At 35.6% G+C, this 24,802-nt stretch overlaps 1 protein-coding gene across 1 annotated transcript; it reads right to left on the bottom strand.

The window, feature by feature from the left end:
- Window positions 1-7,666: 7,666 nt before the first annotated feature.
- Window positions 7,667-24,564, bottom strand: LOC113038906 (olfactomedin-like protein 2A). The gene is made up of 8 exons (XM_026196705.1): window positions 24,448-24,564; window positions 19,979-20,239; window positions 17,168-17,275; window positions 15,980-16,168; window positions 15,041-15,296; window positions 11,490-11,738; window positions 10,961-11,146; window positions 7,667-10,290 (listed from the first exon to the last, which is right to left on the bottom strand). The coding sequence occupies exons 1-8, from the start codon at window positions 24,514-24,516 to the stop codon at window positions 9,677-9,679; spliced, it is 1,932 nt and encodes a 643-aa protein (XP_026052490.1). The 5' UTR covers window positions 24,517-24,564; the 3' UTR covers window positions 7,667-9,676.
- Between the last annotated feature and the right edge of the window lie 238 nt (window positions 24,565-24,802).

Genomic DNA, 24,802 nt, shown 5'->3' with positions numbered 1-24,802 from the left:
GACTCGAACCCACAACCTTAGGGTTAGGAGTCATGCTCTCTAACCACTAAGCCACAATAGTTTCAGACCATTATCAAGTACGCGCAGGGCCTCCCGGCCTTAATTAAAACCACTGTTGGCAGCGGTGGGATGTGTGTGATGCAGTTTATGAAGAAGCATTAAAAAAAAAAAATGTTTGTATCTCTTTGGTGAAGGAATGTGTGAGAGAAATTTAGTTCAATAAATGATTGCAATTACTGAGAATTTTTTGTTTAACATTTTTATTTTATTTAAAAAAAAATTCTTATGCAAGATTTGTGGGTCCAACAAGACCTGTGATCATGACTCCTGTTTACTCGTGTATTTTAATGAATGCAACACAGATTGCACCGCTAACTCATTTAAAGGGACAGTTCACCCACAAATTACAATTCTGTCATTAATTACTAACCCTCCTGTCTTTCCAAATCCACAAGACCGTTGTTCATCTTCAGAACACAAATTAAGATATTTTTGATGAAAGTCAAAATAAAATAATTGAATAAAGCTGTTATTTTAGTCTTCTTTGTGCACAAAAAATAATCTCATAGCTTCATAAAATTAAGGTTGAATCAGTGATGTCAAATGGACTATTTTAAAAATGTCCTTATACCTTTTTGGGCCTTGAAAGTGGTAGGTAAGGTAGTTGAGTTGCTGGTAATGCAGGGTCAGAAAGCTCGAGGCAACATGATAATAATGTTGTTGCCACGAGATATTAATTTGTGGGAATGTTAAATTAACTTGTGGGAAAGTGACAATATTTTGTGACCAGAAGAACATTTTGTCAAGGTAACAACATTCTTATGTCATGGATTTCAGATGATATACTGAGAAAACAATTTAATTTAATGTGCAAACAAACCTGTGTGACCAACCGGGATTATCAGAGATGGATTAACCACTTCTTAACAACATCACATGTGATGTTACATTTACTTCAGCAAAGTCATTCAGTGCCCATAGATCATTCATCTAGAAAATGGTAAAATCATAAATATATTGTTAAATATGCATATACATAGTTTTTAAAAACTAGTTATAGAATCAACCAGCAGGGGTTAATAATGAGTTTATTCTAAACAGCAGAACCTTGAGGCCTGTGTTGCTATGCAGGGCTGCCAGCTGAGGAGTGTTTCTTTTGTGTTTACAGGGCACAAGCTGTGTCTCTGGGGACAACAGCTGGCACACAGGAGGGAAAATGGCTAGTGTCCAGCAGACACACATCATTTATCTTGCTTAGCGAACATTTCGATTTTGATTAATGATTTAAAGTGTCATTTTATGTAAGTTGTTACTCATATTTTTTGGTGTCAGCAACATAAGGCAAAGCCAATGTGCATGTATAGTGTGCATTAAAAGCCAGTCACATTTTACATGTTTGTGCATTTGGCAATCGCTTCACAAGCCTGTGTTCAGTTTGAGGGAGAGATAGAGAATGATGTGTGGCGCTTCAAAGAGGGCATGCATTGATCTACTACAGCGTAAAGAGCCCTTTGTTCCCGCTAACAAAGAGCAGAGCGTGACATGAGCTGATTAATCACATAGCCTTTAACAAGCCACGACCAGAGCAAGATCGAAGGAGTAAGATAATGAGTGAGAAATTAAGGACATGGGAATGTGATGAAGAGATAAAGGGAAAGTCAGTGAGGGGGAAAGGGATAAAAATGGAAAGTGTACAGAGACACAATAGTGTAGAAAGTGACAGGACCAGCTGCATGTTGCCCAGGGCACCCAGTAAACATTAAACAAACAGTTAATAAAACCCATGAAACAGACGATAAACAGTTAATGAAAAGCTCATTTATTGGTGAAGATAAAGACTTTATTTTCATTGAATTTTTGCTCTCTTTTTGTGTATATGTGTGCAGTTTCAAGTTGCAAGTCAGTTGTTTTCAGCGCAGAAACATGCTGAAATGTCTATATCATACTACATAACTTGTGAATGTCATGAGTAAAGTTTAATACTTAAGGATAGGGTGAATCAGGCCATTTAACATAAAACTGCACTTCATATATTTAACACCTTTGCCTATATAATCTCTATTTCCTCCATAGTAGTATATGTCCAGGCACATTAATGACATGGTTTGGCTCTTTCTGCAGAGTGAGGTTAGTTCTGATTTCAATTAGTGCTGGACCACCAAATTTAACATCTGTTTGTTTCAGATGGAGTTTGGTTTTAATTGTAATTCCTTGCAACAGATTTTACAGTGAGGTCCTGCATTCCACAACAAACCTTGACCAGAAAAATATAAACAAGCAGCCACTCAAACCCCATCCCATCTCTCACTGCGCTGGATCTGGGGATTCATGGATGAGCTCGAAAGGAGACACTGTGCCATCACACACTGATGTGGTTCCTTCATCAGCTAATGGATGGCTGACTGTGAGTAATGATGAAAATGCAGCAGAACGTTATTGGTTGGTGTGGCAATGTAACAGGTTAATTAAGTCTCATTTTATGACTCTGTACGGAGTAAAAATGTAATATATTAAATGGATGCCAGTTTCCCTAGAGGTGTGGAAAGGTGGCGTGTAACTGACAGAAGGGAGGGGCTAATATTCAGTTCCAATAAAGAGGCGGGGCCAAGACTACTAGGTACACTTGAAAATAATTAAGAACAGTATATTCAAAATCTTTTTTAATAAAACAGTATATACTCTATATTTTATATACTTATTTTTATTATTTACTATATTTTATATACTTATTTTTTATTATTTACTATATTTTATATACTTATTTTTTTTAAATAAAAAATATATTTAAATAAAATAATGTATTTAAATAATTAATTTTTCATATTATTTTATTAATTTTATTATCTATTTATTTATTTATTTATTTATTTATTTATTTATTTATGTATTCATTCATTTATTAAATTTTCTTTTTTGTGTGTGTGTGGTTTAAGTACAAAAGCTTTTTAGGGCCAACTTTTCATTAAAAGTAACTTCCAGAAGTTCAGAGCAAAGTATTGTTATTTCGCAAGCAAACACATTTAATCATTGTTACGCTCATATGGAGAGAAGAATAACATCTCAGTCCTCAGAGGCCATTTATCTGCGAGCCAATCTGTTTAATAAAACAAAGAAAGCTCTGATGTACATCAGTAATGATGAACACTGGCTGAAAATGTAACACACATGCACACACTATCCGTTCTTACTCTAAATCTGTTCTCTACCAAAGATCTGAGCCACCCATCCTTGCATGTGTGAAAATTCATTTAACTGATTTCCTAAAGAAACCATCAAACCATGTATTTGAAGACACCAAGCCCATTGAGAATTAAGATGGGATGGGAGATAAAAAAAAAAAAAAATGGCACAGAATGTATAAGATATTTTGCATTCTCGTTGACTTTAGTTGTTCACCACAAATGTAATGGCACTCTTATTGTCTATTAATAATAAAGTCTTCCTGAGACAGTAGTGACCCACAACAATGACATATCAGGGAGAGATTTCATCTGCACTCACTGTCTGCAGCATGTGTGTGTTTTGCATTGCATCTGTGTGTGAGAGAGGTTTGTCCATGTGCAGATCTTTCCTCGCCTCCAGCTCCAGTCGAATAATGAAAGATTCTGTTGTTTTGTTTCTGAGTCTCTCATATCTGCTTCTGAGTGTTTGAGCTGCGATACACACAGATTTTTGCAGAAAAGTATTTGCTGTTGACTGAATAGCCAAGGTCGGTCAGTTGAGAGCTGAAAAACCTTCAGATTCCTCTTCAAATATACACACATTCTCTCCCAGTGGAGACTTGAGTACTGAGAGAAAACTACTATTTTTTATTATTTTATATATTTTTTTGTATTAATGTATACCCCCCTCCCCCCTCCCCCTTTTTAAGCACAGTCATTGTTATTGCATGGATATCCTGCTATTTTTCAGACTTCTCTCCTGGGACAAGTCCAAAAAAGATCTTCCACTGCCATGCTTCAAAACACAATTCAAAGTGCATGGCCTCCTTAAGTTTCTTAATTTAGTGCTGATATTCATAATTTGCTCCAGAGACAAAGAGAACGTGAGAAAGAAGAGAATCACTTTCATATTCCCATGGAGCCAAAGAAACGTCCTGGAAATTGGAATTGTTTACTTATTTGGACGATTCTCCCATTTAAGGGCATCCATGAAGAATTGCTGTTATCCTGACATCAAGATCAGCTCCAAACTAAAGCTCCTCATTTCCTTGTGTTTGGCTTGGATTGTGCACATTAAAACACTGAGGATGTTTTCACTCCGAATGAGGAATTCTCTTTAAGATAAATCTGACAGCATCTTCTGCACTAAATATACTGTATATATGTATATATAGCCTACTGTAATGATGTATATTTTGTTTGTTTGTTTCGCTGAGGGATTATGATGCTGCAAACATTTGCATGGCACAATTTTCGATCTGGTAAGACTCCTGAAGCTGTATAAAATGCCAAAAAAAGAATTGCTCTGCTAAGGGTTTGAGTTTATGACTAGTTATAATGCTCTTCACTCTCAGTTGATTAATTACTGCTGTCATGATCAATAAAAATGTTCACAAACATCTCTTTATAATAACATTTTCTTTACTGCTTGCTATCAACAGAATTAACTGCAGCAGGAAAATAGTGCTGACATTTGTAATTGCACTATAAGCTTAATCAAGAATCCATGTTTTTACTCAAATTAATAACAATGGCTTAATTTGACCTGATAATTACTCAAATCTTATGTTTTTTCTTGACACAAAGCAGTTGTATGGCTTTAGGAATAAAGTCAGTTTTTAATGTTTTTGTGTCTTTTTCTTTGTTTAGCTGCATTTCAATACAGGTTTCGTAAAAAATGAGGGTGAGTGAATAAAGCTATTATTTTTTTTTTTTTACATTTTGTAAAAACTGAAGTCTGAGCACTTTTATAAATGGTCTCCATTTGATTACTTTAAGCAAAGCATATCAGACACAAAAAAACCAACTTTGTTATTTAAGTAGTATTTATAGGCTATAGCATTACAGTAATTATGAATATTTTGAATGGGTGTACCTTCAGTCTTAGTTGAGGATGAACCATAAACAACAATCACAAATGTCATCTATCAGTCTTGCCCTTGACCGCAGCACTTAACTTCAGGAAGCCCTAGAGGGATTGTTGCTTTTGGCCATTAAATTATAACACATGACACTTTGATGTCAGTATGTAGAAGCACAGTTGAAGGACTATAGCTAACTAACCCCTGCTACCCCAAGCCAAATACCACAGGATGAGATGCTAGATAATGAGAGTGAGTTCCCTCTGTTCCATCTAATCTGGGGCTCAGTTTTAATCCCTAAACCCTCTGAGGCCTTAACATATGTGGCCTGAATGTATGTGTCAGCAGAACATTAGGTCTAGCAGACCACTGTAGACCAAAGAAAAAACAGTTATCATGTTCCTTAATCTGGTTGGACCTGGTTTTTCCAGCACTGTGGCCAACGTATTAGCTGGGAACAGTGTTATTTTAGTATACTAATACAAAGTTAAAGACTAACATAGTTGTTGGTGTTATTTTAAATCAGATTTTATTTTTTGTCCGTTTTAGTTATTCTGTTTTCATTTGAATTTTAGTTGAATTGTATTTAGTTTTATGTTAAACATTGTTTTAATTAGGGTAAGTTTTAGTTTTGATTTATTTAGTTTTATTTACTTTAATAAACTTAGATGAAAAGGGGGTTTTATGTTTAATTCGATTTCATTTAACGCCTATTTTATTTCGGGTAATGCAAGCGTTTTATTTTTATCTTTTATGATAATAACTGCCTAAAAGCATTTGTAATTTTACCATGTGTGAATTATTAACAGCTATTGTTACAACATTCTCACATTATCTTGTTTCTGAGAAACTAGTGTCTTTTCTCTCTTCCGCAAACTATCCGTGGCTCCAGCCAAAACCATAAAGTGCTTTCAGGCACGTCTCTCATCCGCTGCCTGATAACTGCCTGAAGTTTGATTAATCGCAGATAACAGATTTTGCAGTTTCGTTATCCATAACATCACTCCAAAATTATTAAAACGAACTCCTCTTGTGTTCCGCAGAGTTAATCTAAATGATTTGCAGACACGACTACTGCCAAAAACACTAAAGAACTACCCCATGAGAGAGAGAAACCCACTCAAAAACAACAAAACACACTAACTGACCAATTATCCAGTGACAAGAACACCAGCCATCGCAACAAAGGCCCACAAAACACACCCTTTGAATTCAGTCCTATAGATCCTCACAGGAATATATAACAGTGGACAGGCTCAGGAAATGACTGATGTAACAGCACTGATCTGTAGAATCACAATGATTAGCTGTGTTTGCTTTACTGTGATCTCGTGTATATTCACAGATTACCTGTAATAGTGTGATGTCCACAGGATATTGGTGCTTGGGTTCCCAGCATGAACTGTGGCATGAATAAAATCAAGCAGTAATTTTCTTGTTTATTAAAAATGAGTTTAATATTAAGTAAAAAATAAATAAATAAATGTATAATATAATAATATATATATAATTGAATTTTGACCATGTGCAGCCAGTTATTTTGTTCACAACTTCTGTTTCATGTCGATTTGAAAAAAAAATATATATATTTATGATATTTAACAATAACCTGTTCCAAAATATTGCATTGGCACAAAATAACTGGTATTCCAAAATAGTATAATATATAATCTGGACATGAAACAGAAGTTGTGACCACCTTTACTGCCACAACGTGGGACTTTATTTTGTCCATCGGTTGTTGATTGGATTGTGAAAATAATTATATTAATAATAGAAGACTTATTTGCATGAATTATGTGAATGGCCAGTGTCAGAATGGCAGATTGCAATTTTTATTATTATTATAATTTTTTTTTTTTTGTAAATTGTAGTCATTTTAGTACTTCATCTCAAACTCATTTTATTTCAGCCAATTGGCAAGGCAAGTTTTTAGGCAGATGTTTGTCATCTAATATTAATAATTCATAAAAAGGAAATTGCAACTGACTTTACTGCTGTAATGTGACATAATTCAGAGTGGAACAACTATCAAATGAAAAAAAAATAATTAATTGAGACTTGATTTCATCGATAGGTTGATGTTTGGATTATGAAAATGAAAACAAGTTACATTTTGATTAAAGATTAGAAGGATATTAAGTAAATATCATGTTCCATGTGGTCATATTTTGTGAATTTCCAACCGTGTGTATATATATATATATATATATATATATATATATCTAAACTTATTTTTTTATTAGTAATATGCAATATGCATTGCTAAGAATTAATCTGGACAACTTCAAAATCGATTTCCTCAGTATTTTTTTTTTTTCAATTTTTTTGCAACCTCAGATTCCAGATTTTCAAATAGTTGTATTTTAGCCAAATATTGTCTGATCCTAATAAAACATACATAAATGGGAAGCTTATCTATTCAGCTTTCAAATGATGTATAAATGTCAATAACGAAAAATTTACACTTAAGACTGGTGCTGTGGTTCAAGGTCACAAATATAAAAATGCATGTATGAAGCATTCACAATAAGACCAGTCACATGCATTAACAGAATAAATAGGGTCAAATTTGATTTCATGGCCTTCAAGGCTTTCTTTAACCAAACCCACACGATCCCACAAAGCAGAAACCACTCTCACTTCCATCCCAGCAGTCTTTTTAATCAGTTTAGAAATATATTTCACAATACTAAATGCACATTTAACAAAATCCAATTAGAGTTGATATGCTGCGTTAAAGAAATCTCCTCCTCTTGGGAAGATTGTGTTTGTAAAACTCAGTCAAAACAAAATAAAAAATATTCTGCTATTTACAGAGGGCACAAGGACGACAAACTGCTTTAAATCAACATTCTAAATATAATACGACATATATATCTGTACCCATGCGTCACACAGACCTTCCTCGCATGACCTGTCTGTTAAAAACATTCTATACATAACCCTGCCCAGTCATTAAAGAGACTCCCAAACATAATCATAAGCTCTCATTAGCACACAAAGCATTCTTTCTCCATTATGATGTCATGCTTTACCAGTTAGCTGAGGCTATATGGGCCAAAACACTGGAAGACACATTCTTGATGTGAAAACATATACCAGTTTTCCTTCAGAATGCTAATGTTTATAACATATCATTACAGGTACATCAAACATGAAGGTTACGTTATGCTGTTGGTGTTGTTGGCATGACAAGCTTTATTTGTGTTCAAGAAGAGCAAGTCACGAAACTCTTAACTTAATGATTTACACAATTTCTAACCAGGAGCGATGCGTTAGACATTTGTCACCAGCAGGATGGTAGGAGTCTGCTGCTTGAAATCATTTTCTTAATCTATGTTTTGTCTAATTTACCTGTTAAAATATCTATCCTTTAAACAAGATCAATTCATTTGAAAAGCAAAAAACATTTATTTTAAATATAAAATGTATTTTTGTCTTAGTTTTTTTTTGTTACTAAGACAAAATACACTTTTATTTCAGTTCTAATCCAGAATGCAGTGATGCTTCTCGAGTTATGTTTTAAGATTTTAATATATTTTTTACTACATAAAAACAATAATACATTTTTTTATAATAATTTTGTTTAATTTTTAATTTTAATTTTTAGTTACATTTTTTATTTTACTTTATTAATTTTATTGAAATGTAATTATTATTCTATAAAAAAATATTATAATTTATTTATAGTTTGATGTTGCTTTATTGCATGATGCCTTGTTAGGACAGTGTAAATTATAAAAAACATTTGTAAAGTCTTTTTAATAGAGATTAAAATGAACTCAAAATTCTAGAAGTTGTAATTGACCCTTTTGCAGGGAGTTTGATTGACGTGATCTGTCCAATTATAATGCTGAAACTCCCATTTTTGTCCGACAAAAAAAACAGACAAGGGAGCAGATTAACGTCAGTGGACTTTAACTTGAAAAATGGTGTGCATTTTTTCTGTGGTAGAAACAAGATACCTTCTGATATTCTTTCATGTGTACTTCATGCTATAACTAGTAAAGAGGAAGACGCGATTGGTCCATGAGCCACATGATTTCTCGGACGTACAGTAGCTACAGCATTGGGTTTCTTGCAAAGGGTAAATTGTGAATACTTTAGAACCATTCACATGAATCATATTAGAACTTAATTGGACGTTAGGACAAGTGTTATGTGCAAATACAAAAAAACTATCCTGTACTGTTTAAAGCATCAAGAAAGAAAGGAACGTTATACAAACTGTCCAATAATCATGCTTAAAAATACCAGCAGCATGTGGAAAGAAAGATGAAATTGGTTAACTTTGAGTGATATGTAATTGTATGCCAATTCAAAATGGTCAAAGGTGATATGGGTCAACCTGTGCACAACAGGAAGCTGGGAGTAGCTTCGCTCCACACAGTTTAATGCAATGGGAATTTTGACTTGAATCCTGTGAGAGGGCCTTTAGATTTCATACGATGGGATTCTAGATCTAGTGAATTCTAGAGCAGCGTTTATGTAACCCCTTTGTTCTTACATAATCTCAAACAAATGTCTATTAAACCTCATTAGGAGACGATGAACCGTTTCAAGAGAGCATTTGTCAGTGAAACCAATGAGGCAGATACAGTCAGGAAGTGGCTTTTTGCTTTGAGTAAATAAGATTAATGAAGTCTGATTTCATTTCTTTGCTTGCTCTACAAAGTTGATGCTGTAGGTGAGCTGGTGTCCATTGTCCCAGGCGTACAGAACCTTCTCTTTCGGGTTGTAATCGACTTGTGTGGTGAACCCGTATTCGTTAATGAACGGTAAATGCGGTGACGCCTCGGCTCCCGTTAGCGTGTCGTATGCATATGAAACCTCCCCTTCTCGCTGATTGTAAATGTCCACCGCGTACAGTACGCCGCATATTATGAAGCAGTTCCCGAATGAATTTCTTCGCAGTCTCGTCCTCCACGTGGTCTCCTTTTTGACAGACAGGTCACTGGGATCTAGTTTACTGACTACAATGACCTCGGCCTGTCCGTAGTCATAGTCAGCAGATGGGTAGATGACCCAAAGTCCGCTCTCGTCCACGGCGAAGTCGATATCAGAGTGGCCTTTCCACTTCCAAGGTGTGGTGTCTTCGTAGACGACGTCGTGGAGCTGAGCCCAGGCGGCTACAAACCGTTGCTTAATGTCGTATTTGATGATGTTCTTTGTGAAGGCACGGTTATAGTAAAACCCTCCTCTGTACACCACATGACCCGTTCCGATCCAGTTATAAGGCAGCTTGTACAGGTTACTCCAACGGCCTGCCAGGAAAAGAGAGAGAAGTGGATCAAATGTGCACTTGTTGCTCATGCATAACAAGTCACGTTCAAACAAGCAGTTTTCTATTGAATACAGTCCATGTCACTCAACTTGAAACCTGTGAAATCTGCAAGGGCAAATGTTTCAGCCTCAAGTAAAACTCCCAGTTGCATAGATTCCTATTAAAACAATTGGATTTTGCATGCCAAAATTTGCAAATGAACAGTAAATGTGACCTAACCCTTACATAAGTCCACAAAACTAAGGAATTTTAAATGTAAAAAGTAGATTTTAAATACAAGATAAAAAAAAAAATGTAATCTTTATTTTAATATAATACTCATGACTCCCCTATGTCTTAACAAGAAATATTTTTAGAAGTATATTAACACCAATCTAAACAGGCACACAAACACACAAATCAGCTGTAACATCTTCCAAACTCTTTCTCTTGTTCCAGGGCCAGACACTTACAGTTATTCAGAAATCCAAAGAAAATCCCTATCATTGTTTCCTGAAAACAATATGAAGACGTTTAATTAAAACACTCGGTGTCCTCTGTGAATTGATCTGTCACACAAAAGTTATTACCTCGGTCGTCTTTCATACTGTCTCAAGACAGCTGCATTTAATTCATAATAACAGCTTTAAGTATGAATTAATCTTACACACCCTGTTTAAAGTTGTCCAAGTTCCGGAACTCCACAAGGTTGTTGCCGTAATAATAGTTGGTGACGTAGATTTTGGAGTCCTTGGCGGCAGGATCCTTCATCCATGCGCCCTCATTCCTGCCGTAACTGTGCTGTTTGACCGGCAGCTCGATGGAGGCCAGCGTCCCTTCACAGCTGTGCTCTTTAACTGCCAAAAAAACATCAACAACTGCACCAGCATGCAACCACAGCAATTGGATAATACATTTTTATTCGCTATTTTTTTATTCAAAGTTTAGTTTTAGTTACTTTTACTTTGCATTGTTTATTTTCATTGTATCAAATGTCTTTCACTGTAAATATACAATGCACAGGAAAATATAACTATTTTAGAAGTATATAAGTTAAAAAGCATGAAGGTTATGCGTAAACCATGACTTGGGCATATCAGATTATATGGAAATTTAGGAATGATATCCTACAAATTCAACCGAATAAGCAATTAATTAAACAAAAAAATGATCATGAGATTGTGTTGAAGTCTACTGTACCTGCGGAGTATGAGTTGTTGCTGGTGTTGTCCAGCACGAGTGCAATGGTTGGAGCTGGTCGCTCCTCTCTGAATATTGTTCTGCTAGTTGTAGTCGTCCTCTGGGTTGTTGTTGTTGTTGTGGGAGGAGTGGTTGTTGCTACTGTCATGGGTACTGGGCTTGTCTCTGTCGTCAAGGTGTCAGGAAATATGGTACTTTGCTCTTCCTCTACCTCTACCTCAAGCAACGTGTCCGTTTCATCAGGTCTCTCTTCACATGAAACATAAAAACAGAGAGAGATACAAATTGCCTCACATTTCACACTTAAATTAAACACTGAAAACAGAAACTGAGCAGCAAACAGTTTCAACATTGATAATAATAAGAAATGTTTTTTGAGCAGAAAATCTGCATACTGGATCAACGACACTAAAATTTCAGCATTGCTTCAAAAACATTTATTGCATATACTCAAATAAAAATATAAATTGTAAAAATATTTTTAGATATTATTGTTTTTTAATGTATTTTTTCATCAAATTAATGCAGCCTTGGTGAGCATAAGAGACTTCTTACAAAAAAATCTGAATTATTCCCAACTTTTGACCGGTATTGCATATGACCTGACAAATTCTGAAATAATAGACAAGAGCCTATTTATTTCCTACACCTGCTCTGTGTGGGTACATGAAGTCTCTGGAAACATTGTAATGCCAATAAAACTTGTTGACATGTCAAAGTTTGAGTTTTAAATCCGTTTCTACACCAACTACTCAACACGTCCAGGAAAAGATGACTTGCATCTAAAAACAAAGCATTTATAAGTTGACGTTTGAGTGAGGATTTTGCCAAACTGCTCTCCACAACAGTATAAACTCATGTTTAGTATATAACACACTCGATCTCACCAGGGTTTGTCATATTTACTGTGATAGTGCACCTGCTGGGGTGGCACGGGATTGTAGGAAAGCTATGTTCACGAGAGACTGGATTCGATTACTGTACATTAGATCACAGGGTGGGACGACGAAAATAAATTGCATTTAATAATAAAAGTAATTTATGTTTATTAGAACATATTTACTTGTCTTACGCTTGGTCCGCCGGCTTTTGTATTGGCTTTGCATTCCTGTCAGAACAGATCATACTGAATCTCCATCACAGCTCTGTTATACATTATCTTAAACCAGGCAAACAAATCCAGCCCAACAGCCTAGACACGCTAACAAAGTTAAATAGACCTCAGTCTAAGGAGATGTCATAATCAATTTGACATGAACAAAGAGAAGGCTTCTGAGGTACAGTTTGTTTTAACTGACCACACAAGAAAAAAAAAAAAGAACAAAAATCACAATTTTAGCTGACAATAAACATTCAGTGGATATAAACAATAGGTTATGAAAATTAGAAGTGACCGTAGCGCTAAATACAGATTGAGAACAATTTAGTGAATTTTATGCATTCCCTGGGAATCAAAACCATGACATTGGCATTGCTACAAACATACTCCAATGTTTCAAAAAAGTGCCAAAGAATATTAAATATTAAAGAAATGATAATGATTAAAAAGGAAGTGTTCCTTATTTGACTTTCGTCAAAGTAAGTCAAATAAAAAATGGCATCTATTCTGACTAATGCTGTTGTTACAGTACATTCAGTTTGGAAAGATTTACAACTTGGAAATATACAACCGATTTGTCCCACGTTGGATTTTTAAATTGAGACTGATTAAAATAACAGTTTTTGTTTTTGTTTTGTTTTATTCCTTGACATTTGTGTAACTTTCTCATTTAAGGTCAATATCCAACACCCAACTTTAAATGTTATGCAGAATAAAACCTACAGATCTGAAGATTGACACAGAGGCACATTACATACAACATCTCAAGATTTTTCAAACTCAGCCTTATTTTTGGTTTTTATCTGCAAACCAAAACTGCAATGTGAGACGTTTCCAAAGTGCTAGTTTACGGACCAATCTAAGGGCCATCCGTTTACAGTAATTTAAGCTTTAATCAAATTCCCTGTGATTGTATCTAACGTGCACCAAAATAGTCAGGACCCAATTTGGGAAGCAGCGATTAGGTTACGCCTATGGATAACACAAGATTAGATCAGAGCGCATTACATGTCACTATAGATGACATTGATTGGGCTGCTTTCAGAACCATAATTGTATGATTCAAAGAAAAAAATCAGTGCTGCCGCAATCACAAACGGCGGTAACCATGGAGTCCATCAGGCAAAAGGAACCCATCTAGGACTGAAACAGGAAGTGAGCCCGCCTGCCCAAAATGAATAGAAACACTGTTGAATTGGAGACATTTGGCTGGTTTTTGAAGAAACCCTACAGCTGATGTGAATGTCATGCATGCTTCAGAAACTGAAGCTTATTCATCAGTGCGTGTTGGCTGTGATTTCAGACTCCACAGTCACTCTCTGGCTGGCGTCCTACACTAGTATCCTGTTAATGTGAGTGCTGGATCATCAAGTCCCAAGATCCTGAGATCCAGTTTCATGGCGAGATGTTCATTATGTTATAGTTCAGGGCTATAGTTCAGGGCCAAAAATATCCCAAAAGAGACAGAAATCCAACAAAACCTCCCTTTGAGGACATTCAAGGACTTCCTCATTTGGGAAACTGAATCGAAATAAATGAATTTGAAACAGTATGCAGTTGTTTTGGTGATCAGGTCAAGCTTTATTTTAGTGTTAGAATTAGCACTGGTAATATTTATAATCAGCTTTTTATAAAATCAACAAAATCAACGGTATTAAATATCAAAGTGTATAAGTTTGTGTAATGTTTAATATTTAATTTTTCATCAGCTCATCTGGCATATTTGCATCTGGAAAAGTGTCTGTGTTGTTGTGGGTATTATGAAAGCTTATGGAACTATGGAAGCTCATAATTCAGACTTTTCTTCTCAGAATTGCAGGTTTATGTCTTACACTTCTTTTTATATATATTATATAAATAAATGTGCTGTGAGATATATACTATAAGAATTGCAAGAATAAAAATCAGAATTTTGAGACAAAATTATTCTGTTGTGGAAACAATCTTCCATATGATACAGAGAGTTTATTTTACAATTTATACCGCTATGAACCACATAATTACATTTGATTACAAATGGGCAGGTTTGTGTGTGTGTCTGTGTGTGCACGAGTCTCCATATTAATAATTGAATGCCAGACCAGATCCTTGTCATACTACCAGAAAACTGTTTCACATTTTCTACAGATGAAGTGGTTTATTGTCTGTTAGTTTATTGTCTATTAGTTTATTGACTTGTGTGGATATGAATGTGTGCACATGTGTTTTGGGTTATGAGAATGTGTCTGTGTTAATATCGAATTAAGTGTGTGCACTCTGGACTGGCGTGGATACAAGCAGCTGTGCTTCTATGAGGAACACAAAGGAAACAAGTTTGTCTTTACAAGAATGTGTGTTTCTGGGTGTGTGACATATCTAAACTTTTGTGGGTAAAACTGGTGAACATCTGTCCCCACAATCTGACTAAAGCTTCTAGTAAAGAATATAAAGAAAATAATTGTCTGTGTCTTACCTCTTTGGTTGCCTGTCTCATCAGTTTTGGTGGCTTTGTAGTATGTGATTCCTCGGATTAGTCCTGGCTGGTTCTGTGATGGTTTGGTTTTACTGGGCAGTTCTGTTTGCTCTGGTTTACCAGCTTTGTTTGGTTTTGCGGTCTCTTTCTTCGGCTTGGCTGGCTTTTCCTTCACTGGCTTTGGTGGAGGTTTCCCCTTTTCTGGTTTCTTTGCCGGAAACTTTGAAGCATCTTTGATATTTGTCCCCAGTGTGTCCTACAAACATAACACATGTCTAGCTCAACAGATGTTAGGGATCTCATCCTGAAAACTCCATGAACACTTACATATACTTACATATTTTCACTAAGTGCAAATAGCCCGCCTTGGCAGACGCTATTTATACTAACTCCGCCCACCAACGAGTGATTGGGGTACTCAACACTACCAAATATGGCCGTCAAATCTCAGCTCTAGTGGCGCAAATGTTAAATCCCGTACTGTGGTCATTTTGAAGCGATCGACTCGGCATCAAATCCGCCTTTCGCCAAAGGTTTTTTTTTCGCCCTTTTCAAATCTCATAATACATTGAAATAAATCTAAAATCTGTAAGGGCTTTATTGTCTCAATAAGGTGGCATGCATTTAATAATTTTAATTAATATTATAATTTACACTCAGTATGTTATTATTGCATACTGTACTACAATACTCAGGTGCAAATAATTGCCTCTGTTTACAATAAGTAGTATGAATAGCAGCTTTTTTAACGTAGTGTAAATAGAATCCATTGCTGTTTGCACACAGTATGCATATTTTCTATTTACTACCAGAGCACATTCTGCAGTGAGCTCAAATTTGATTTCCTGCACAGCAAATTAACTAGAACAATAATGTTTATTTATTTAACATAATCCATTCAAATGGCTAAAGTCAGGGATGAAAGGTCAAGACCCTTACCTGAGCTTTGCTTTTAGGGCCCGAGGCGGTGGGGTCTTTCTGCAGCAGCTGAAGGCCCAGACTGGACAGTTCTTTCTTTATGCTCATCATGATGTCAGAATGGTTCTCGTACTGCCGTAGTTGATTGGTCAGAGTCGCCACACTGTCTCTCACAAAGTCATTCTCCCGAGAGAGATTCATCTTTATCATCTGGGTGAGATACACAGCTTTAAATCACACAACTGCCCTAAATATATACAGTATGTACCAACAAATGCACTTCCATCTAAATATATTTGTATAAATAAATGCAACTGCATAAACTTTTCTAATTATTAATCTTATGCTCACCAAGGCTGCATTTAATTTGATCAGAAACACAGTGATTTTGTGAAAATACAATGCAATTTAAAGTAACGGTTTTCAATTGTTATATATCCTAAAACGTCATTTATTCCTGTGATCAAAGCTGAATCTTCAGCATCATAACTCCAGTCTTCAGTGTCACATGATCATTTAGAAATCATTCTAATATGCTGATTCACTGCTCAGAAACATTTATTATTATTATTAATGTAGAAAACAGTTGTGCTGCTTAGTATTTTTAAGGAACATTTTATACAAATGATGATAATGTGATAGATTTTGTTTCAGGATTCTTAAAGAATTAAGAAATAACAATTATTTGAAATAACACATTTTGTGACATTATAATTGTCTTTACTTTGACTATTTAATGCCTTCTTTCTGAATAAAACTATAAAAACTTTTTTTTATAAAATTATCTTACTAATCCCAGAAATGCAAAACAGAAGCATTTTCACTAGTGGTCTCAGACTATATAACTAAGGTATTTGATAATGACCCACATAGTACATGTAGTAAACCATTCGCATTGCAGATTTATACCCCAGCTTTACACTATAATGAGCTAAATTTAATTGGAAATAAAAACAGAGTGCATAAGTGTGACTATTACATGGCTGTGGTTTTGTCCTTTGGACATTTCCTCTCTCTGTCCTGCTGTTTCTTACACACACATTATTTTCCCATCCCTCAAGCCAAAGTGGAGCGGTATAACGGATAATAACTTTAGCCAGATCATTGTTGGTAGCTACAGAATGTCCTGAGTCCAGTTAAATCCAGCCACGGCTCATTAATGTTCACATGTGTATGTTCACACGCACTCAGTAATACGATCACACTCACCTCTTCTAGGTTATTCATTTGAGACACCACCTTATTGATGTACGAGTGAACTTTGAGAAGGTCCATACTGAAGAGAGTACCTTCCAGAAGGTCCACCATGGACTGCAGCTGCACACAAAGAAACAGACTTTCAAACATGGAAACTTAGTTTTGGAGGTTAACAAAACAGCATGGGTTTCATGAATCGGCAATGATGTTTGCAGTCTGTCATGTCAATGATTGACAATGGTAATTCATATATTCAGGTTTACCAGAACAATGCTCGTCCACCAGCTTAAAAATAAAGGTTCTTTATAAGCATTGATGGTTCTATGAAGAACCTTTAACATCAAAGCAAATTTTAATTCCAAAAAGGTTCTTTTTAGTGGAACAAGGTGGAAAAATGTCCTTTATTGTAAGAAAAAAAAATGTTCCTTTAGGAACTGTTCCCTGAAAGGTTCTTTGAAGAAGCAAAAGTGGTTCTTCTATGACATCTATGCGAAAAATACCTTTTTAAAACCTTCCCAGCAAACAAAATATGTTCAATGAATGTTTTGCTAACGTTAACATTGCTAAAGTTATTTTTTTATGTTCTCTGAATGTTTTAAAAACTTTTTCTTGGTTATACATGAACATTAAGTACACATTCCATTTTATCATTTTGAATACATTAAGGGAATGTTACTTTTGAATGTTCTCTCAACATTCTAAAACGAGACGTAACATTTAAAAACCGTTAGTCAAATGTTTCAGGAAAAAAATTCCATTAATGATTTATAAATAACTTTTAACAAACATTCTATCATTATTACTGGAAGAACATGGGTTTAAAACTTTTTTGAAACCGTTTAAGTGTAAACGGACCAAAACGGAGACTTTCTAAAACGATGGCATGGCTGCCCATGTGATCTCTGTATATCCCTGATGACCGTTTCACTGTATCATGAACCGTATTCATGCTAATTGTTGAACCTGCCAATGACTAGCAACCAACTTCTTGTTTACACTTTTACGCACATGAATGGTCACGTGACATGTTTTTGGTTAAGTAGTGTAGAACGAGATCGTTTCTGAAACACAGCTGAAACGCCAGTGTAAACACAGATCATTTTAATTCTAAAATCCCGTTTTAAAATGAAAACGTACTAGTGTAAATGGGGCCTTGGCTGGGTTTATTTTAAGTGAGTGTAGAAAAAAAAAACTAGTTTGGATTTAAACTGGTTTTTAAACAGGAAAAAGATCAACAGGAGATCAATTTCCTCATATGCTTATTGTTGACGCGTGCTGCAGAGAGTTCAGTCGTGTAACAGCTTGACTGTCATGGTTATTTACGGCTTCATGTGGCATCAACAGATATGAAGAAACTGCAGCAAAGTCAAACCAGAGCCACATGTTCTGAGCTTAACAGCACAAGATCGGCAAATGTTGCTGGAGGTGCAAATATATTAAAACCATTGTGTTTAAACACTGCCTAAAGTTTGCTAAATGATTTTGAGGCCTTAAGCAGAACCAAGTCTGGCAGGATTGTCATGAGGCTCTGTGTGTGTGTGTGTGTTTGTGTGTGTGTGTATCGTGGAGATATGGACTGGAATGCTCAGACAGATGGACAAAAAAGAAAAAAGACGGAAAGAGTGAACCAGACTGGAATGGTGCAGAGGAAAGAGGACAGGTGCTATAAAGACACACTTGCACACATGTGTGCTGCATACATGAATATTGCTGTCCAACATTCTCTAGTGAATAAGTGTGCTGTTAACCTCAAAAAGAGCAATTCCTTTCCTCCTTCTCTTCAAGTTAATGTCACAGCTGTGCATCAGTAGCATTTCAGTAATGTTCAAACACATTACCAAGGTAATAAAATCAATTCTAAGAATGTTTTAATAATATTAGCTGGGTGCTTTGAAAGTACATACTGATTTTTAGTTCACATTAAGTTGCAAAAACATTTCTGAGTGTACAAAACTTTATTTTTTTATTTTATTTTACAATTTCTTTTTTTATTTATTTTGGTTATGTGAACATTAAGAGAACATAAAATTGTATTATTTTGGGAATGTTACTTTTGAATGTTCTCTGGGTGTTCTGAAAATGCAGTAACATAGGACAGAAGAATGTCCAACTAATTACATTGCATATGTTTAAGAAAAAAACATTTCAACAATTTAAGTTTCTAAAGACTAAAGATAACGTTAAAATAATGTTTAAGATTGTTAAAATGCAATGCATGTACTCAGGAACCTTGTTAATAAAACATCAATTAAATTAAAAAAATTGCTAATTTTAGGTCATCATTACAAAATATTTTGTATTGATGACCTAAAATTAGCAATTTTTTAAATTTAATTGATGTTTTATTAACAAGGTTCCTGAGTACATGCATTGTACTCAGGAACCATTGTACCTGTAGTAACTATATTTTTTTCTGTAAGTAAATATTATACAAAATCATCATATTCATTTTATTACAACTTTGGCATTAATAGTATATACATATAGTAATAGTATTTACATGCGTTTACATTTTATTTTATTTTAAGATAACAATGTTCTTTAGAGATCATCTAATGTGTGTGTGTGTGTATGTGTGTGTGTGTGTGTGTATATATATATATATATATATATATATATATATATATATATATATATATATATATATATATATATATATATAATGCTTATACCATTTTCAAATGACTGATGTTTATTCTTTAAACAAGAACAAACTATTTGCCAGTAGGGCATGAAAGAACCTAAACTATGGTTATCATGCAAGAAATGTGGTACATTGTAACAAGATTTGTGTTTTAAAAGTAAAACCTAAACATGGCCTACCTTGAGCAGTTCTGGCGCCTGTTTCTTGAGTTTTTCCATCTTCCATTCGTTCTCGCAGGGGTTGAGAGAGGAGGGCGGAGCCGTGCAGGAGCACTTACAGTCAGCTCCGGAACTCACTGTCTCCACCGTGTAAAAATCCTCCACACGCACACTTCCTGTCCGCAAGCGAGCGCATGCGTCCCGGGTCAAAGGCCTCATGATGCACTTACAGCGGCAGTCGGACCCCTCTGATGTCATGCGGACTTGTTCCTCCCCGAAGATCTGAAAGGGAAATGGATAGAAAGTGAAGGAATTACATTATAACCTACTTCAGTGTCACTTCCGTCAAAATGTACACACTTTAGTTCTCTGTAGAGACATGCAACATAAAAATTTCCTTATTGTAATACAGGTCAGCCTCAGTTTAACCCAAGACTTGAGTTTAATCATTGCTTTTAACTGCTGTCTTCCTGACATCAGATATGAAAGTTTGAGGTCAAGAGGTTATCATAGCCACACAAGAATTCAGCCAGATGTGCCACAGTGACCTACGACCTCTCCTTCCCCAGCTCCACGTGTCCATCATCACTCAATTACTAAAATGTCATTAGTGGCAAGTGAATTTAACCCTATAAAACCCAAATCCTAAAACACAGAATCTTTTAGCTTCAACAGGCCAACCTAAAATCAACTAGTCTGTGTTAACAAGAGTAAATCAGTCACATGAGCTGTAGAATAAACCATCTTTAAGGTTACAGAGTTACCATTCATCTGTCTTCTAGGTCATTATTGTCAAAGGACTGAGTGGAGAACAAGCAGATGGTTTCAACAGAGTGACCTTTGACCTCTGAGAACAGAAATACGGATCATACAGAATGTGTAATATTTCAGATCGGTTTAGATAATGTGCAAGTTTAAAAGCGCTTAGTCAAATTCTTGCAGGTGTGTATATATATGAGTGTGTGTGTGTCTCTAAGAAGGTTTAACATCTTGGCTTACTTATATCCTCTTCAGCAATTCTGAGATGTTCTCAAAAAACGAATGAAAACACATACATCATCACACCCTGCCAGCTTTAGTAATTTAAAAGCATGAGAAAGATCTTATTGCTTGATCTACAAATCTGATAATGGTTTATGAAGGTCATGTGGGTGATTTATGAACTAATTCGCCTTTCGAACATGTTTTTTATTCTGTTGCCCCACACTTCTATGTGTGTTTGCATCTTTCTGAGGGATCAGTTTATTGACATGCTGATTTATTTAGTCACCATGGCTGTATCGTCACCCTTTCCCAGCTATTATTTAGCATGTTTAGAGTAGCAACCGAAGTCCAAACAAACAGAGGGCAAGTGTCAGCTGTGTTGTGCTAAAACAACTGAATCCACTCTGATTTCCTCGGCAGGGATGCATTTCTTCCACTGAGATGCTGGCAGCATGTCAAATCCCTGAGAATTATTTGCTATGTTGAGATAAAATTACTGGATGTTGTAGTATTATTGTTATTTACACTATATAAACATTCCGAAGGCACAATAAAAGTAGTCTAGCAGTCTAAATGCACTATATTAAAATTCTTATGAAGTCATACAGCTTTGTAGAGAACAGCATTTACCTGAATTTGGAACATTAAATGAAATCAATTTTGATCAATTTTATGCATCCTTTTATGCATAATACAAATATTAATATCTTAAAAAAAAAATCTTACTGACTACAAACTTCTGTATTCTGTCCATGCTGAATTATTAGTTCCATCTCTGCCAGGAATGAAGAAAAAAACTGAAGCATGAGAATTTTTCTCTCAAGACCTCCACCATCCATCACTAGTTGATACAGTCTTTCTCCTCTCGTTCCTACCCCTCCTCTATCACCCCTTGAGACTACTTAAATTGGACTGACCCCCTTTTAAGTGCAATTTGTTGAAAAAATAGTTCATCCAAAAATAATAACAAAAAATTGCTGGCCATCTAAGATAAATTAGTTTCTTCGATGGAACAGATTTGGAGCAATTTAGCACCACATCACTTGCTCACTAATGGATTCTCAGAAGTGAATGGGTGCCATCAGAATGAGAGTCCAAACAGCTGATTAAAACACCACAGTAATCCACACCACTCCAGTCCATCAATTTATGAAAAGCTGCAGGTTTCTAAGAAACAAATCCATCAAAGAGGATTTTAACTTCCCACTTAAATATGAGAACTTTATCCATAATATTGCTTTCTTGTCTGAATCAGGGGAGAAATATGCTCAGCTCAAGCACTGTTTACAAGCAGTCCAAAACACCTTGTTTCTTCCAAACATACAGCTTTTCACTTCGTGAAATATTAATTGATGGACTGGAGTTGTGTGGATAACCTGTGGATTACTGTGGTGTTTTGCACCCATTCACTGCAGAGGATGCTAAATTTTCCAAATCTGAAGAAGAAACAAACTCATCTAAATCTTGGATTGCCTGAAGGTGAGACAATTTACTGTTCCTTTAAGGAATGCACAAATATTATTATTGCTGACACTTATGGGCCATATCTAGAGACCAGAATATAACAGACTCAGCCGGTCAGCAACCACCTCAACACTGTGCTGAAAAAAACTCACAACATAGTAACCATATAACAATGCCCCAGCAACCCCCTAGTACCACGGCATCGGGCGGACCATCATTCTCTTTTATTGTTTTCTCATGCTCACCACAGATAACAATTTAGTGGAATGAATGAAACCAAAAAAATAAATCCGACAAGAGTGAGGATTGGGACCCTGTCGTTCTCTCCAGTGAGTCGTGACCTGTGATAAGTGCGGCTCCTGATGCATCATGATGTCTCAGTGTCGTTTTCTCATGTGCTGCTTTGTTCTTGGGAAATCAACCATTTTAGCCGAAGTGACTCGTCGCTCACACATCAGCCTTTCATCTGTCCGCCACAGCTGGAGGGCTTAAAGAAAAGCTTCCAGTGAAGTGGTAAAAACTTCTTGTTAGGTGCACTGTGAACAATTTGGGTGAAAAACTTTGAGGATGTCACCAAAAAAATACATTTGGAGGGGAGATCATAATGGAAGGATACCGGAAAACCTCATGATGGATTAGAAAGCTGCTGTACTGCAGCCTGTGGGGTCTTTTTTATTTTCTCTGCTGTACATTACTCAAACGCATGATTATGCAAAAGTCTGCTTCTGAAGATCTGCCTTCATGGGTTCAGTTCCAACTCTAATCAAACACACCTGTGAGTCGAGGTCTTTATGGTTTACCTGAAAATGACAGGAGCCCTTAGAAAAAAATATATAGAGCATTTGTGCTAGACAGCAATGAGCTGAAATAAAGAACAAGTTGAGAATTTTCATTTTAAAATCGTTCTCCTGAGAAAAAGACAAAAAACAAACAAACATGTTTTCTCCTGTAGAGTTGGAGAAAGGTGCACTCAGAATTGAATTGTAAAAGATACAGACAAAGTCAGAGATCTCAGTATGAACTCGTACGCTTTCTTCATCAAATTATTTAAATTGCAAAATATCAGGTTATACACTTTTTAAATAGCTTGATGCCTCACTTTAGAGGGGCTATACGTATACTATTTTAAGGCAACAGTCAAAACTATTTGAGTAATACAGCTATCAGTATTGTAGAAAACTCTATGCAATAATGAACAGATAATTGATGCAATGTGGGGTGGAAACCTCTGGAAAACCTTTAGGCAACATTTGACTGTCCTATTTTGTACTTAATATAAATATATTTTGTTTTCCTCAAAATCTTTCTGTTTTATTGGTGTACTGGAGAAAGCAACGGCAGTCTTGCAAAAAAAAAAAAAAGTATATATTTATGGAAGTGCCTTTTTCCGAAAAGCGTATTGTGAGGTGTTCTTTTCATTTTAACACTAAGACTAAAGAGCTGTGAAAGAGGGAAACCTCTGAGCAAGCGAATCTTCTTCAGTGCAGGTGTATTAGATTATAGTTAGAACAGTACAGCACAAGCTTCAGAAGCAGGACTGAAGCACCTGTTATTTTAGACAGTATGATGGTATTTTTCCCTCGCGAGACACGAACCCGAGACCTCTGAACTCGTGCCAGCGGTGCTTCGCGCGCAGTGTGTGCGCCTGCTGAAGAGTTTAATCCGAACACTTTCAAAGCGCCCACCCGTGCGAATAATCATTTCAACTAGAAAAACACCAAATCCGCTTTTATTTTAAAAACAAGCCATTACATAGACTAAACATCCAAATGTCTTACCATCGTGCAGCAAATCACATTTGATGGAAGCTGGTATTTATAAATAAATAAAACTGACTTTTTACACGCATCTGAGTAAAATAAATCGTGTTCTATATTTTAATAGATCATGCATAAAACAACTAAACGATTACCATGATTACATGTTTGTTAATAAAATAAGCGACGAAAATATTTGTTTTTGCATGATCAGTTCTGTCATAACATACTGAATATGTGCAAAATTAATGCAAAACACATTCTCAAACTTTGTCTCTTTCTTACCTTGCTCTGAGATGATACATGACTGGACATCATAAGCAAACACGCCACGAGCTCCACTATCCGCCACATCTCGCCGGTCTGTGAAGCTCCTCTGTGTGAATGTGCGCTGATGCGACTGCAGACTACAAACCCAACATCATCATTATCATCATCACCTCTCTCTCTCTCTCTCTCTCTCTCTCTCTCTTTGTCATTTGAACGCAACACCTCCATCTACTGGATGAGCAAATCTCTAAAAAAAAAAAAAAAAAAAAATATATATATATATATATATAAACACAATTTATACTATTCACTATGACAAACAAAACTTTATAATTTAATGATGTATAATTTAATGATGTAAATGCTGTGG

Source organism: Carassius auratus, chromosome 21, assembly GCF_003368295.1.
Source record: "Carassius auratus strain Wakin chromosome 21, ASM336829v1, whole genome shotgun sequence".
Taxonomy (NCBI): Eukaryota; Metazoa; Chordata; class Actinopteri; order Cypriniformes; family Cyprinidae; genus Carassius; species Carassius auratus.
This window is presented reverse-complemented; position numbering and strand designations above follow the sequence as displayed.